Consider the following 12,694-nt stretch of genomic DNA (forward strand, 5'->3'; position numbering starts at 1 on the left):
GTATGGAGAGCATAGAAAAGAACAACCTGACCCAATATCAATTCATCTGTCATCCCCCACCGGCTGTTCGTTCCGGGCCAAAAAGTAATAAGAAAACTGTCCCCATGTCCTCCACCTGTGGACCTCGGGACACATCTCTCTCTCCACCCGCTTGTCAGTCCGGGGTTATCATCTCTAACTGACCTACCTCGGTCTTGTTAAGGAAGGTTGTCCCATCCCGAGTTCTCCTATATATTTTTCTTTTCTCACATAAATCCATCCAGCATACAACATGTCGGGTTTTCACTACGCCTTCTCACTGCCCAATTCCGCCGTCCAGCAAGCGACACCTCCTGGGACAGTCGAGCTTTATGGTACAGTCTTCCTCCTCAAGACACTTGACCTCTCTATTTTGGCGTACAGGCTAATTCTCATCCTTCAAGGTCATGAGGCAGGACCAACATCCGAGTCAGCCCTCGGCCCTCAACTGCGTGTGTCGCCAACGCCGTCAACTTGCCCGTCCGACCCATTGAATTGGAGTCTCTGGAGGAAGGCTACGGCCCTTCTCTCCGCCTCGGTCTACTGTTTCGTAGCCAACGTTGCATCCGCTTCCCTGTCCAGCGCGTTGACCTTTCTCGCCACGGACTTTCACCCACCAGTGCCCCAGACACACCTCAGCCACTTGATTGCCGTTTGTTAACCTATCTTCGTCGTCCCTATCTTCAGAACTACTCACTAAATATCTTGACAGGTCAACGTCTTGATGCTTGGCTGTGCCAATATCTGGTGGGTCCCTCTCTCGAACGTATTTGGTCGCCGACCCATCATCCTCGTCAGTCTGGTGATGCTCACCCTGTGCTCCGTATGGGCAGCCAAAGCCACCTCCTTCAACAGTCTTTTGGTAGCCCGGGTTTTCCAGGGTATTGCTGGTGCAGCTGCGGATACAATCTGTCCAGGCGTGATAGGCGAAATTTATTTTCGTCACCAGCGAGGAAGAGCAATGGTGAGTACCCTCCAAGCACCGCTACACTCTTACATTTGACATAAGATTACAATGGCTAATCCGTCGACAGGCTATATACACAATCTTTCTAGTTCTAGGCCCGATCATCGGTGGTATCATCGGGAGCTATGTCGCTCACGCCTGGGGATGGCGGTGGACGCAGTGGCTTAACGTCATTATCTCCGGGGTATCTCTCCTTGCGTGCTTCGTCTGCCTCCCGGAAACTCTTTTTGATCGAGATGCTGCTATTTCCATGGCTGCCGCGACCCAAGATATTGGACAATCAAAGGAAGATAAGCCAACAGGATTTGACAAGCCCAATATTGAAGAGCATGAGCAGATAGACAGGTCCATTCTGACACAGGCGCATGAGCCCTACACATTTGCAAGTTCTCTGAAGGTCGGACTGTATCGTGGAGGTCTATGGCAACATTTCATGGCGCCTTGGGAAACCCTTCGATTTCCCGCTGTATGGCTGGTCATGTTGCATTACGGGGGTCTGGTGGGTGGTATTGTCACGATTTCCACTGTGGGACCACAGTTTGTGTCCGCGCCTCCATATAGCTGGGGTGCAAATTCGGGCCTGATCAATATTGGCGGCTTGGTCGGCAGCATTGCTGGAGTAGCTTTCACCTTTTACCTCTCGGACCACGTCCTGAAGCGGCAGGCAATGCGCCAAACGAACGGGCTCAGCGAGCCTGAAGCCCGCCTGCCAGCCCTATTTCCGGGGCTACTTCTTGCTACGACGGGTCTCCTCACATTTGGCTTTTGCGGGAAATACAGTTCCAACCTCGGGTGGCTCGGCCTCCAATTCGGTTATGGGATGCTGACCTTCGGGGTCATGCAGGTTCCTTCTATTGGGTTCAACTACGTGAGTCCGGTCTTTCTCGCCTGCCAGCAGCTACTGATTTTTGGGTACGATGCAGATTATCGAGTCCTATCCCGTGGTTGCCCATGATTGTTTTGTGATGATTACCTGTCTGCGAGCAATCGTAGCCTTCGCATGGACCTTTTTCGTTGGGTCGTGGGTTGAGGCGCGTGGAGCTGCTGAGCCTTTTGGTGTATTTGGTATGTTGATGGGGTTAGCTGGGTTATTGACGCTTCCCATATACTTCTATGGCAAAAGAATCCGGATTGCGACCCAGAAATGGGCTCCTGGTCAAGGCGAGTGAGTGGTGGGTGTCTGGCTTCCTGGTTTCATATTACTCCATCTATACCGCGAAGTCGCGTTGCTGTATTTTGGCTGTATTATCTCATTCAGGAGGGTAACTAGAAAGATATACGTCAAGTCTCAGCATATAGGATTTCCCACATGGCTAGATGGTAAAACCTTAACGATCTGACCTCTTTTCCTGTGTTATTGGAACTTGAAACGGGAACAATCGCATATGCTATAGTGTTTTGGGGTAGCCCATTCGCTTGTGAAGTAGGTTAACCTTAATCGCTAGATATTATCACAGTCGTTATCTTCTTTAGTGGTGTTTGGTTCTTCTCTCAATCCTCGACCCGTGTACCCCTAGAGTGCACTAGCCTTCGAACGTTTCCTCCGGTTTACGAGGTACTGTTCCGTGAGGCTATGTCGCTTGTGCCTTTCCACTTAAAAAGGCCGGGCTGGTGTTAAGCGACCAATGCATTCACCAAAGCCAACACCTAGGTTTGCTGCTCCTGCCATCGCCGTAATTCGCACAACATCACCATCCTCAAGATACCCACGCTTTGAACCATCACTCAACATCACTGGTTTTGTGCCTCCTTCCGTTCTCTCAAGCAAACAGCCCCCGCTCAGACTATGTTCACCACTAACTGTGCCTGTCGCCAAAATATCTCCAGTCCGAAGCGCACTACCTGAGCTAACCGAATGCGCGATCATTTGCTGTGGGGTCCAATACAGGGACTGTACGGGACAAACTCCAACAGTGGTTTTGTCTGAATTTGCGAGGATCTCAACAGTCATAAGGATATCGTAGGTTGATGGCTTGGACTGTTGAAGATATGTAGGCCCCAAGGCTTGTTGAGGAGCTATACTAGCTCTGAAAGGCTCTAAGGCGTCAGGAGTGATGATCCATGGGGAGATGGAAGTGCCCAGGCTTTTGCCATTGAAAGGACCCAGGGGGTTCATCTCAAAGCCTTGGATATCACGAGCTACAAAGGTTAGTTGATATCTTCTCCTCAACATTAGAAGCCTTTTTGGGCTTGAACACTCACAGCTCCAGTCATTGAGAATCACGAATCCAAAGATATGATTGCCGGCATTATCGGCATGGAGCCTTTTCTTCATCGGCAATGGCTCCCCAATTACTGCTGCCAGCTCAACTTCGTAATCAACCTTCTGCGAGGGTCCAAAGATTATTGCTTCCTCACTTTGGGGATCAGTACATTTGGGGTTGCGAAAGTGCCCATACGGGCGCTCAATGTCAGTTCCTGAAACGACAATGGAGCTAGTGCGACCTTGATATCCGACAGGAAACTTGAAAAAGCTGGGAGGTGGGCTTGCATGCCCAACGACTATGCGTCCCGCGTTGATGACGTGGTGAAGCGAGCATGAAAAGTCTAAAATGTCAGAAAATACACCTAACAACCAAAATGCAGAAAGTACCTGTAAAATCCTTGATCGTAATGGGTAAGTGCATCGTAGTGACATCGGCGTCTTCTTTGCTGGCAGAAGGGAATCCCTCAAGGCCGTGGTGGCGAAACACCTCTTGAATCTTTTCCCGTACATATCGATGCTCACCCTTGGGGAGAGCTGCAAAGCAGTTTAAAGTTGGCTGGTTGAAGACATTCTCTGGAATGTTCTTGGACTCCTTGAAGATTCCGTGAACGTGCAAGTCATGCAGAAACAATATTGTGTTTCCCAACCTAGAGACAGCCTGTGGTTTCTCATGGTTCTGCGACGAGGCAATACCGAAAGGAATGTTCCTATGGGAAAAGTGATGACTATAGTTTGCAGTTGCCATCATTACGATGTCAGACTTGAGTCTCGAGTCTTGATGTTCTGGAATTCAATGTGGTAGTTCAGATAGTTTAGAAAAGTACTACCGGGGTTCAAAGTATGTTCGACCTCTTAAAAGCCTTTCAGGGGCTCGGGACATTTAAGTCCCTACATACCCCAATTTCGTATAGTACAGATGTCGGAAGCAGTGGGCATGACGGAGAGAGCGTCAAGTGGCGGGTTGGAGCAGTATCAGGCTCCCCACATCCCGATCGGCAAGTGAATTATAAAGTCAGGTTTTCGACTCGATCAGTGACTAAAAGCAGTTATTTCACAGTACAACCCTTATTTTCTTACGTCCTCTTATACCATGGCGCTCAACGGCAAGCTCAGGCGACCACAACGCTACATCACCTCCCACAACACCGAGGGCCAAGCTATCATTGACACGACAATTGAGCCAGCCGCCCCCTTCTATGAGCTCCCGGACAAGGTCGCCCAATTCGCACTAGGCTATGTCACCAAAGAGTTCCCAGCAAAACTTACTGATGAGGCCGACATGAAGTCTTATCAGGAGTTTCTCTCCAGTCCACCAGGGCTCACTGTCTCAACGGGCAGCGTCCTGCGTTACGTGGACATGCCCCCTGGACAGTTGTCCCCTATGCACCGTACCATCAGCCTTGACTATGGCGTTGTTCTGGAAGGCGAGGTGGAACTCGTTCTGGATTCAGGAGAAACAAGGGTCTTGAAGAGGGGCGATGTTGCTGTGCAAAGGGCCACTATGCATGCGTGGAAGAACACTAGTGATACGGAGTGGGCTAGGATGCTTTATGTTCTCCTTCCCTCGACAGCACCAAATGTGGGAGAGAAGCAGCTAGGGGAAGAATATGGTGATATGCAGGGGGTCAAGGCATCGGAATAGATAGACTTCACTGAACAGGTAAAGCTTATACATATGTATAGTATTGATTCTCTTTGCTGAGTGATGCTTTACAAACGACGAAGAAATCCTCTCTTTACTATGACATCTTTTTGCTACAATAACTCATATAAAAAGCAGCCGAAAGCGGCCGTATAGGGAGGCACTCGACAATGTGGTACATCATCCTCAGGGAAGAGATCGCTGAGAATGGGTGAGATTCGGCTGGTGTCCCACGGCCGTGGGGGTGATGAATCCCAGTCCCCCAAGCATACCCTGTGGAAGCTTCCGTTTGGGTGGTTAAGTTGTGGTGTCGGTGGATATGATAAGAATTTATGTTATTCTACGGACACGCAGTGAGCTTCAAGATGGATGTCAAGTGGTGATAATGAGTGAAATTCACGTCCAAGGGCTGTCAGAATTATCGGCAAGAACCAACCCGTTTCACTCCAGTCACTAGTCGACCCAGCTAATTCCGGAGGGTGGACCGAGTCATCTGGGGAATGCAAGGGAAGACTACACTCAGGATGTGGAGGGTTTCGCGAGGCCGCATCCGAACCGATAGACAATCCGTGGAAGAAGGGTCTACATCACCTGCAGGATATATACAGGATGAACAAAGCCATATGATTAAATCCAAAGCTTCCGAGAAAAGAAAGCGTAGCTCGATGCCGGAAGGTCGATTTTCTCCTACACACCTCGGCAACTAGAAGAGATCACGCTGACAGTAAAGCGACTTCATTAAGGCGCAACCGGAGCGAAGTTGCTGTCCCTGCTAGGTTGGGTTCTGAGATGACAAATGATAAGATGGAGACGGATAACCCGTTTTTGGTTGCGTCGAAGGGTCATTGCTGCACCATCTAGCTGAAGAGGTAGTAATCGAACAGATAGCCGCCAGCCTCAGCAATCGAAGTACTGTATTCATCCGGAGTGGGTATATATCAAGCAGCTACTTTCCTCTTCGCCGAGTTCTCAAGCTCAGCCATTAGTTGAACCAGTCTCTCTGTAAGATGTGGAATGGGCAATCCTGAAAAGTTTGTTCGTACAATTCCCATGACAGCCTCCATGACCTTATCTGGTTGTGATAGCGGTACGCTGAGTACCACATCGTCTTGACCGGGTACCTCCGAACGCCATCCTATACACGGTTGACCTTGCCCGAAGCCTTTGAACCTTTGTAAGGCAATGCTGTCCGTGTCATCAATACACACATTCTGACTGGGCACTCTGGATATCCCTGAAGACTGGTTGGAAAACAGTCCATAGACCCAGAACGCTAAGCTAGCGTGGTATAGCATAATTGCTAAAGGGCTGCGTATAATCCCCTTCGGCAATCGCTTGGCAATTCGAACGATCTGGGCTGCGTGGCAAATTGCGTGTCTCGCTGCTTCACTCTTGACCCAGTCGCGGATCATTGGGTACACAGCACGGGCACGTTCCGGGCCTTCCATACCCGCAAATATCTGGATATCCTCAAATGGCATTTGTAAATGCAACAGTGTTAACTCCAGCCGCATCAGTATTTCTGGATCCGCCAATTCATCAGACGGCAAGCTGAGTTTGAGATGACCTAGCAATTTCAGAAGCTCGTCCTTCCTCATCTCTGTAACAAGCACGTTCCACCGGCGCGGTCGCGATCTCTGCAGAGAGGAGAGCTGGAGATACTCCCAACACATGGCCCACGTGCATGCAAGCACACCGTGAATCGCAACGTATATATCCAGCGACCCCACACGATTATTGAGAATGCCGGGATCGTCGATAATATCTGCGACGTAAAGGGGCTCGCCGGGGTCTTGTACGGTGATGAACGAGCTCCATTGTTCGGGAGAGGCCGCTGTCCAGAGATCTGTATTTCCCGGAAGTGGTAATAGAACTTCTGCATAGGATATTGATGGATTGACCAGAAGGGCCATGGAGGAGTTTGCGTCGTGAGAGAGCATTCTGAAGACGAGCCGCTTGAAAGACTCACCTTCCACCCACTTGAGCCATTCGTCTCGCGAAACTATGGCCTGAGTATTGGTGTCGGGATACGCTGACCGTTTGAACTTTCCATCGCGTCGCATCATGGTGAGCACGGGATGGAAGAAGCTCTCAGCGATCTCAACCTTGCGGGGGGAGTCCGCTCCAGATACCCATCTCAAGAATAATCAGAAAGGCCTGAGAGAGCTCAAGATCTCGGACGAGTGTGTTATCGCGTTCCCACTGCAGAATTAATCAGTCAACTGAAAACATACACGATTCGATGCAAAACGTACACGTTTCGATATTGCGATTCGTAAACATTCTTGTATAGCATAGCCAAGTTTAGATAGTGCAGGGTCAGATGTCAACACTGCTCCACATGCCGCCATAGCAGCTACCAGCTCTGGTCTTTTCTCGTTGGGATCGAATGAAGCAGCATGCAGAAATGATGTTGCACGCGTCACAGGTGAGGTCAAGTAGTACTGTAACAGTGTATCCAGTAGCCCAGCAGACGGAAAAGAAGCGACTGCCTTTGACAGATTATCCGAATGGCAGCTGTCAACAACCATCATCAGGATCCTGTCTCGGACAAGATTCCCTAGGTTTGCACACGTGATCCTTGTGTCTAAGTTCAGTGCAACTCCAGACTCTGGGGTAGGATAGGCGGAGTTGGCTGCGGGAAGAGAGAGATTATGCTCCTCGGCTCCAGAATGATCCTTTGCATTAGGTCGGAACTTCCAGTGCGAATTTTGGAAGGCCTCCGTGCACATAGCGGCGGGCTGGCCGGGGTCCGTGTGCGACGCAGTGTGGGGTGTCTGCGCGCCTCTGGGGGTTGGATGGATACTGCTAACTTCGAATGGGATGCTGGTGTTATAGGCATCTAGGAACCTCAGATCCATGTCGTCAAGCGCATTGTAAGAGCTCATGTCAATGTCGCTTGTGCTAGCGGAAGCCCAGTGTCCTGACAAGAGATTGAGATCTGGGAACTGGTAGAGACTATTAGCGTCGGCACCGAGGGATGGATCTTCATATTATCAGCCCAATAGCCATTGTTTCCTAAAAGTATGCAGACCCACCAAGATTATGCAGCGGGTTATGTGTAGTCTGAGGCGTAAGAATTTCCAACCCAGCCTGGTCACCGATGACTGCCGATGTAGACGCTGTTCCCATCGTAGTCGTATCGACGAAATTGTCCATAACACAGGAACCGTCATCTTGGGTGAAGATAGTGTCATCGGGTTGTTGACCAGCTCCTGGAGGTGGAAAGTTTGTGTCTAGTTCCATGGAGTCGTTCCACTTGCACTCGATGCCTTTCCCCTGGCAGCGCCGGCATGGCTTTTCCTCGCTACACCGGAGATGATTGGATGAGCATTCTTTACACGCCTTTGTTACCCTTCCGGCTATGTACCGGGGCTGTTCGGTGGAGCCTTCTGTAGCGTCCCCGGCTTGGGAGCTGTGTCCGGCAACGTGTCTCTTGAGCAGGTCCCTTTGAGCAGTCTTAGCCAGCTAGTATTGAGTTACACTGATAAGCCTGGGTATACCTACGGTCTTGTAAAGGCTTTTGGGCAGACATGGCACTTGTAAGGCTTGGTCTGGGTGTCTAGGGAAGATGGTTGTGTAAGCAGCATTTACTCCGAGGCACACCAAGTCCACGAGACAAGAGCCAGCCCTGCAGCGGGAGGAACATACGGGATCGCACATGACGAGCTAGGTGATCCAGGCGCTTGTAGTTCTTCTTACAAGAGCCACACTGGAACATGCCAGATTGCGCTGTTGCCATATCAGCAGCTTGAAGCCCGCCCGAACCAGCAAGCGGATAGATCAAGCTATGGGCCGCTGATGATTGAGGGCTCGGAACGTGGGGAATAGGGAGAAGGAGAAGAGGAGGGGAAATACTGCCATGGTCCGGATCTTATTGCGGTGGCTTGGCTCACTTGGTTGCGGGGGTGGCGTCTGGGGCGCAGGACGAGTTGCGGTCGGGAAATTCTCCCCACATACCCGATGGGTTAGGGTGAGGTATTGCCTGTCTATAAAGCAAATCTATACTAATTTCGTCCGGTCAAAGCGAGGATTCCCCACTTATTCTAGGTATGATAAGATAGCTAGGGGCCTCAGCATTTATGTCTGATGTCTGATTTCCATTTTTGATATCCGAGGTCCCTCTTAAAAATGCATAAATGGGTGATTGTCGGGACCCACTTCCGTGACATTTTCCTGTCCTGGTCGGGATAAACCGTGATACAAGGCGAGGCATCAACGATATACCAGAACGTACACCGTTGAATAAATTGCTACGCGAAACGCTTAATGTAAGCTTTTTTTTGGCGATTTTCTGCTCGTTTTTATCTCTGTGTTAAGGGGGCTGAGCCCACCAGATCCCCAAGCGGGAGGTTAAGCGATATTGTTGGAATAAAATATGGCATTATTCCACTCGACCAACACAAAAACCACGGTTAATGTGTATAGCCTAATGGAGGCCATACCCCAGTTTGACAGATATTCCTATACAATAAGTAGTTCACAGCTGTAAAACTCTAGCTGATATCTATAGTTTAGCTGTAACGTAGATATCCAGGGCTAATAAGCAGCTCCAAAATCCGGAGCGAGTGGGGTATAGCCATGACGCAGCTGTAAACCACGTAGGAGGACCTCGCGGCCGGGACTTAGATGTACCTGCCAGCAGAAACCTGACGAACGAAGGTGGTGTGGCCTCGAAAAAAAAAAGGCTGAAGACAGCTTAGAATATTTTGACCAAGTAAGGGGCTTACATGGCCCCATTTTTCAATTTCATCACTGAAGTAGCTAAGCTTCGTTTAGCAATTACCAATTAGACCCATATGTTCCAAGGTTCAATGTTGGATGAAGAGGGTGCCCTAATTGAAAAAATGATAGACCGGGAAGCCGCGGCTTTAATGTTGAAATATTATGGCATCCCGAGGTGTGGAAAATTGACTAGAGATAAACTCCTTGTTTCTAATTTAGAGCTATTTCATGGTCCATTGAGAGGTACCTACTCAATCGGTGCAGCTCCCGAAGCGTCCGGCACCCCGTCCCCTTCCACCAATTTTGCCCCCACAATCTCCAACACGGGAACTTCTGCAAGCCGTGAAATGATGTGGTGGAGCGTCGGTAGTTGCTGCCAATCCAAACCATCGACTTCTATACTTGCCTTATTGGTCGTGTAAACCCTTCGTGGTCGTGGAGGCGGCACTGCCTTGGAGAAGGGGTCGAAGACGGTATATTCTTCCGCAGCAATATTCTTGTTCGCGCGGCCACTCTTAGGCAGGTACTTGTAGGTCAGAATTCCCGCATCGGCCTCTCCACTTAATGCACCCGTGGTAGTTGATGGGTCCACTTCTACCAAGTCTTCTAGTAAGAAGTTACCCCAGAGGGCCCCTTCCCACCCGGTGCGGATGCGGTAAGAGCTGGAACGACGGTATACATCGATGGAGGTATAAAGTTTGGGCATTCCGAGTTCCTCCCGGCCTGAAACGATGGGGTCCGCCAAGGACTCGAAAAGGACGGGGAGGTAGGTGCCCTTAATTACCGAGCCATCGTCCTTGACATACTCAACCCCGTGTATGTACAAGCCAATATGCTTGTATCCCGTCCCACCCAGCCACTCCATGTTGTCCAGAGTTGTCTGTGAGAAGGAGGCATACGCAACGCTATCTGGAGATGTGAACCGCCATCCTTTGCGACCAGGTGGGAACAGATTCTGCAGGACGGTTCGCGAGGTCTTGAACTTGACTGAAACCGTTATAAATGTCGAATTTGTGCCTCCGCGGGGTAAACCGAGATGGGTCTGTCGCGGTCCCGGCATTGGGCCAAAGGCGATAGGCATGCGCCAGTAGGGATCGGGGATCTGATTCCACGTCCACTCACGAAGACATTGGGTCGAATTATCCCACTCGTCATGCCCGAAATTAAAATTGGTAAAGCCGTATACTGTATTCATATGGTAAGGTTGGGTCATTCGCAGTTATTCGCAATTGGGTGGCTTACTATCCAGCTGCTTGTCGTCCGTACGATCTTCGCCAATGGCACGCGAGAAACCTTGGATGCGTGTGGCTCGCTCGTGCCGGATATCATGGTAGAGCCTGAGTCGTTCAGGCACCTCGGTGGTTGAGATTCCTGGAGACAGGACTACCGCTAGCGAGATAGCATCTTCGATCGCAACTGCGCCGCCCTGGCCCTGGTGCGGCAGGAAAGGATGGGCCGCATCTCCGAGCAAAGCTAGACGGTGGTGATGCCACTGGGGGACGATGTCCATGTCCAGGAGCTTCCACACCTTGACGCTCTGGGGTTCGGCCTTGCCTAGGAGCCGAAGAATGGTCGGGTCGAATTTGTCGAAAATCTGCAACATCTTCTGCAGGTTGCCCTGTTGACCCCAAGAGTTATCGCAATCGGCCGCTGACTCGTCTTCCGGATGGATCAATACGAAGTTCAGGACAGTATTGTCCGAAGTAGGGTACATGATAATGCGCGAATCGTTGCCATACCAGATGCTGAGCTCACCGGGGTGCTGGACCAGCTTGGCCGTAATAGGGTCATTTGCGGCTGCCTCCTTCGAGACCAAGAAACGAAATGCGCTTTTGCCCCGGCACTCCGCCTTAAGCTGGCCCCCAGGCACGGCATGCCGGGTGGCCGAATGCACTCCATCGGCACCCAACACCACATCGCCATGGAACTGGCTGCCATCCTCTAGCGTGATACTTGCTGTCTCGGCGACGACCTGAGCAACACGGGAAGCTGTTCGAAGAGGGATTGCATCGCGGGTTTTCGTGGCAGTTGTGGCTATTCTTTTCAGGTTGCGGTGCAGATCAACTCGGTGCGCGAGAAGCCAGGGATGTTGCCACCTCTTATTCGCTTCCTTGAGGTTCATCTGTCGCTGCACCTCTCCCGTCGCGTTATACTCTGTGAGCTAGATAACCCTGTTAGCAACTAGTCCACGGTATTCCGCTGGCGAGACAAGGCCTTACTCGTTCCATGGGGTTGGCGCCAAACTGTTCGGCAAAAATTCCCAGGCGTCTAAGGAGGCCGTTTGCGTTTGGGGCTAGGTGAATGGCTGCCCCGGTCTCCGTGGCCAGATGCGATTGCTCAAATATTTGAATGTCATGGCCCTGATTGCGGAGTGCAATGGCTGCGGTCAATCCACCAATACCAGCACCCACTATCAAGATCTTTAGGGGCCTGGCCTCATCAGAAGCATGAGATGTGATACTCTGTGTGGCCGTCATTTTGTGAGGTCAACCCAGGCAGGGGACGCGATTGATTGGTGAGGAGGTGTTCAACAATGCAAGCTCCATGGTTTAATAAATGGATGTCCCATACTTATAGTCTTGTATGACCCGTCGACGCCACATTCCTCTGGCGTACAGTCCCGATATGTCGGGCTATCGGGGCCACATCAGCCCAGGCCTCCGGAGGTTAAACCTCGCTCACGACCCCGAACTCTGTGGAATCTGCAGCCTCGGGTAAATTTAATGCATTATTCATTTCACGGGCTTCTGTGGGCGGCAGACTGATGAAATAATGGATAGATCTTCACTGTAACTAACTACCGTGTTGTTACTGCCACGCCCCAAAGCCAAATTTTCTAGGTCGAGACTGGAGTGGAATTCCAAGGTTGTAAATGACATACACCATCGCTTTCAAGAATTTACTGGGCGCTCTCTGGCTGTATACATCTACGTTCCGGTGTCACTAATTGGTTCGCCGACGAGGCTGCAGCAACAGCAGCGAAGGCAATCCCCTCCTGATATGTCACGAAGATTGCCTTGCGCCGGTCTATCTTCCAAAGTCCCTGCGAGCTGCCGATATCCTCAAGAACAGTAGTGGAAATCATGTCCACTATCCCGAAGTGGTCCCGACGCCAGTCCTCGGGTGGAGGTCACAC

At 50.7% G+C, this 12,694-nt stretch overlaps 6 protein-coding genes across 6 annotated transcripts; 2 read left to right on the forward strand and 4 right to left on the reverse strand.

Moving 5' to 3' along the window:
- Nucleotides 1-271: 271 nt before the first annotated feature.
- N7489_007082 (uncharacterized protein) lies at nucleotides 272-2,154 on the forward strand (the record flags this gene model as incomplete). Its single annotated transcript, XM_056712832.1, has 4 exons — nucleotides 272-670; nucleotides 731-982; nucleotides 1,053-1,853; nucleotides 1,909-2,154. The coding sequence occupies 4 exons, from the start codon at nucleotides 272-274 to the stop codon at nucleotides 2,152-2,154; spliced, it is 1,698 nt and encodes a 565-aa protein (XP_056566547.1).
- A 425-nt stretch (nucleotides 2,155-2,579) lies between these two features.
- Nucleotides 2,580-3,939, reverse strand: N7489_007083 (fumarylacetoacetate hydrolase family protein; the record flags this gene model as incomplete). The annotated part of the gene is made up of 3 exons (XM_056712833.1): nucleotides 2,580-3,124; nucleotides 3,188-3,532; nucleotides 3,579-3,939. 3 exons carry the CDS (start codon nucleotides 3,937-3,939, stop codon nucleotides 2,580-2,582), a joined length of 1,251 nt encoding a protein of 416 aa, XP_056566548.1.
- A 342-nt stretch (nucleotides 3,940-4,281) lies between these two features.
- Nucleotides 4,282-4,833, forward strand: N7489_007084 (cupin domain-containing protein; the record flags this gene model as incomplete). Its single annotated transcript, XM_056712834.1, has 1 exon — nucleotides 4,282-4,833. One exon carries the CDS (start codon nucleotides 4,282-4,284, stop codon nucleotides 4,831-4,833), a length of 552 nt encoding a protein of 183 aa, XP_056566549.1.
- A 938-nt stretch (nucleotides 4,834-5,771) lies between these two features.
- Nucleotides 5,772-8,575, reverse strand: N7489_007085 (putative C6 and C2H2 transcription factor RegA-like; the record flags this gene model as incomplete). Its single annotated transcript, XM_056712835.1, is given in 7 exon segments — nucleotides 5,772-6,955; nucleotides 6,966-7,035; nucleotides 7,089-7,819; nucleotides 7,872-8,140; nucleotides 8,204-8,281; nucleotides 8,341-8,395; nucleotides 8,485-8,575. The coding sequence occupies 7 exon segments, from the start codon at nucleotides 8,573-8,575 to the stop codon at nucleotides 5,772-5,774; spliced, it is 2,478 nt and encodes an 825-aa protein (XP_056566550.1).
- A 1,230-nt stretch (nucleotides 8,576-9,805) lies between these two features.
- Nucleotides 9,806-12,035, reverse strand: N7489_007086 (uncharacterized protein; the record flags this gene model as incomplete). Its single annotated transcript, XM_056712836.1, has 3 exons — nucleotides 9,806-10,743; nucleotides 10,801-11,719; nucleotides 11,778-12,035. 3 exons carry the CDS (start codon nucleotides 12,033-12,035, stop codon nucleotides 9,806-9,808), a joined length of 2,115 nt encoding a protein of 704 aa, XP_056566551.1.
- Nucleotides 12,036-12,457: 422 nt separating this feature from the next.
- N7489_007087 (uncharacterized protein) lies at nucleotides 12,458-12,643 on the reverse strand (the record flags this gene model as incomplete). Its single annotated transcript, XM_056712837.1, has 1 exon — nucleotides 12,458-12,643. The coding sequence occupies one exon, from the start codon at nucleotides 12,641-12,643 to the stop codon at nucleotides 12,458-12,460; it is 186 nt and encodes a 61-aa protein (XP_056566552.1).
- Nucleotides 12,644-12,694: the final 51 nt, after the last annotated feature.

The sequence above is a fragment of the Penicillium chrysogenum genome (assembly GCF_028827035.1).
Source record: "Penicillium chrysogenum strain IBT 35668 chromosome Unknown utg000004l_segment0_segment0, whole genome shotgun sequence".
Taxonomy (NCBI): domain Eukaryota; kingdom Fungi; phylum Ascomycota; class Eurotiomycetes; order Eurotiales; family Aspergillaceae; genus Penicillium; species Penicillium chrysogenum.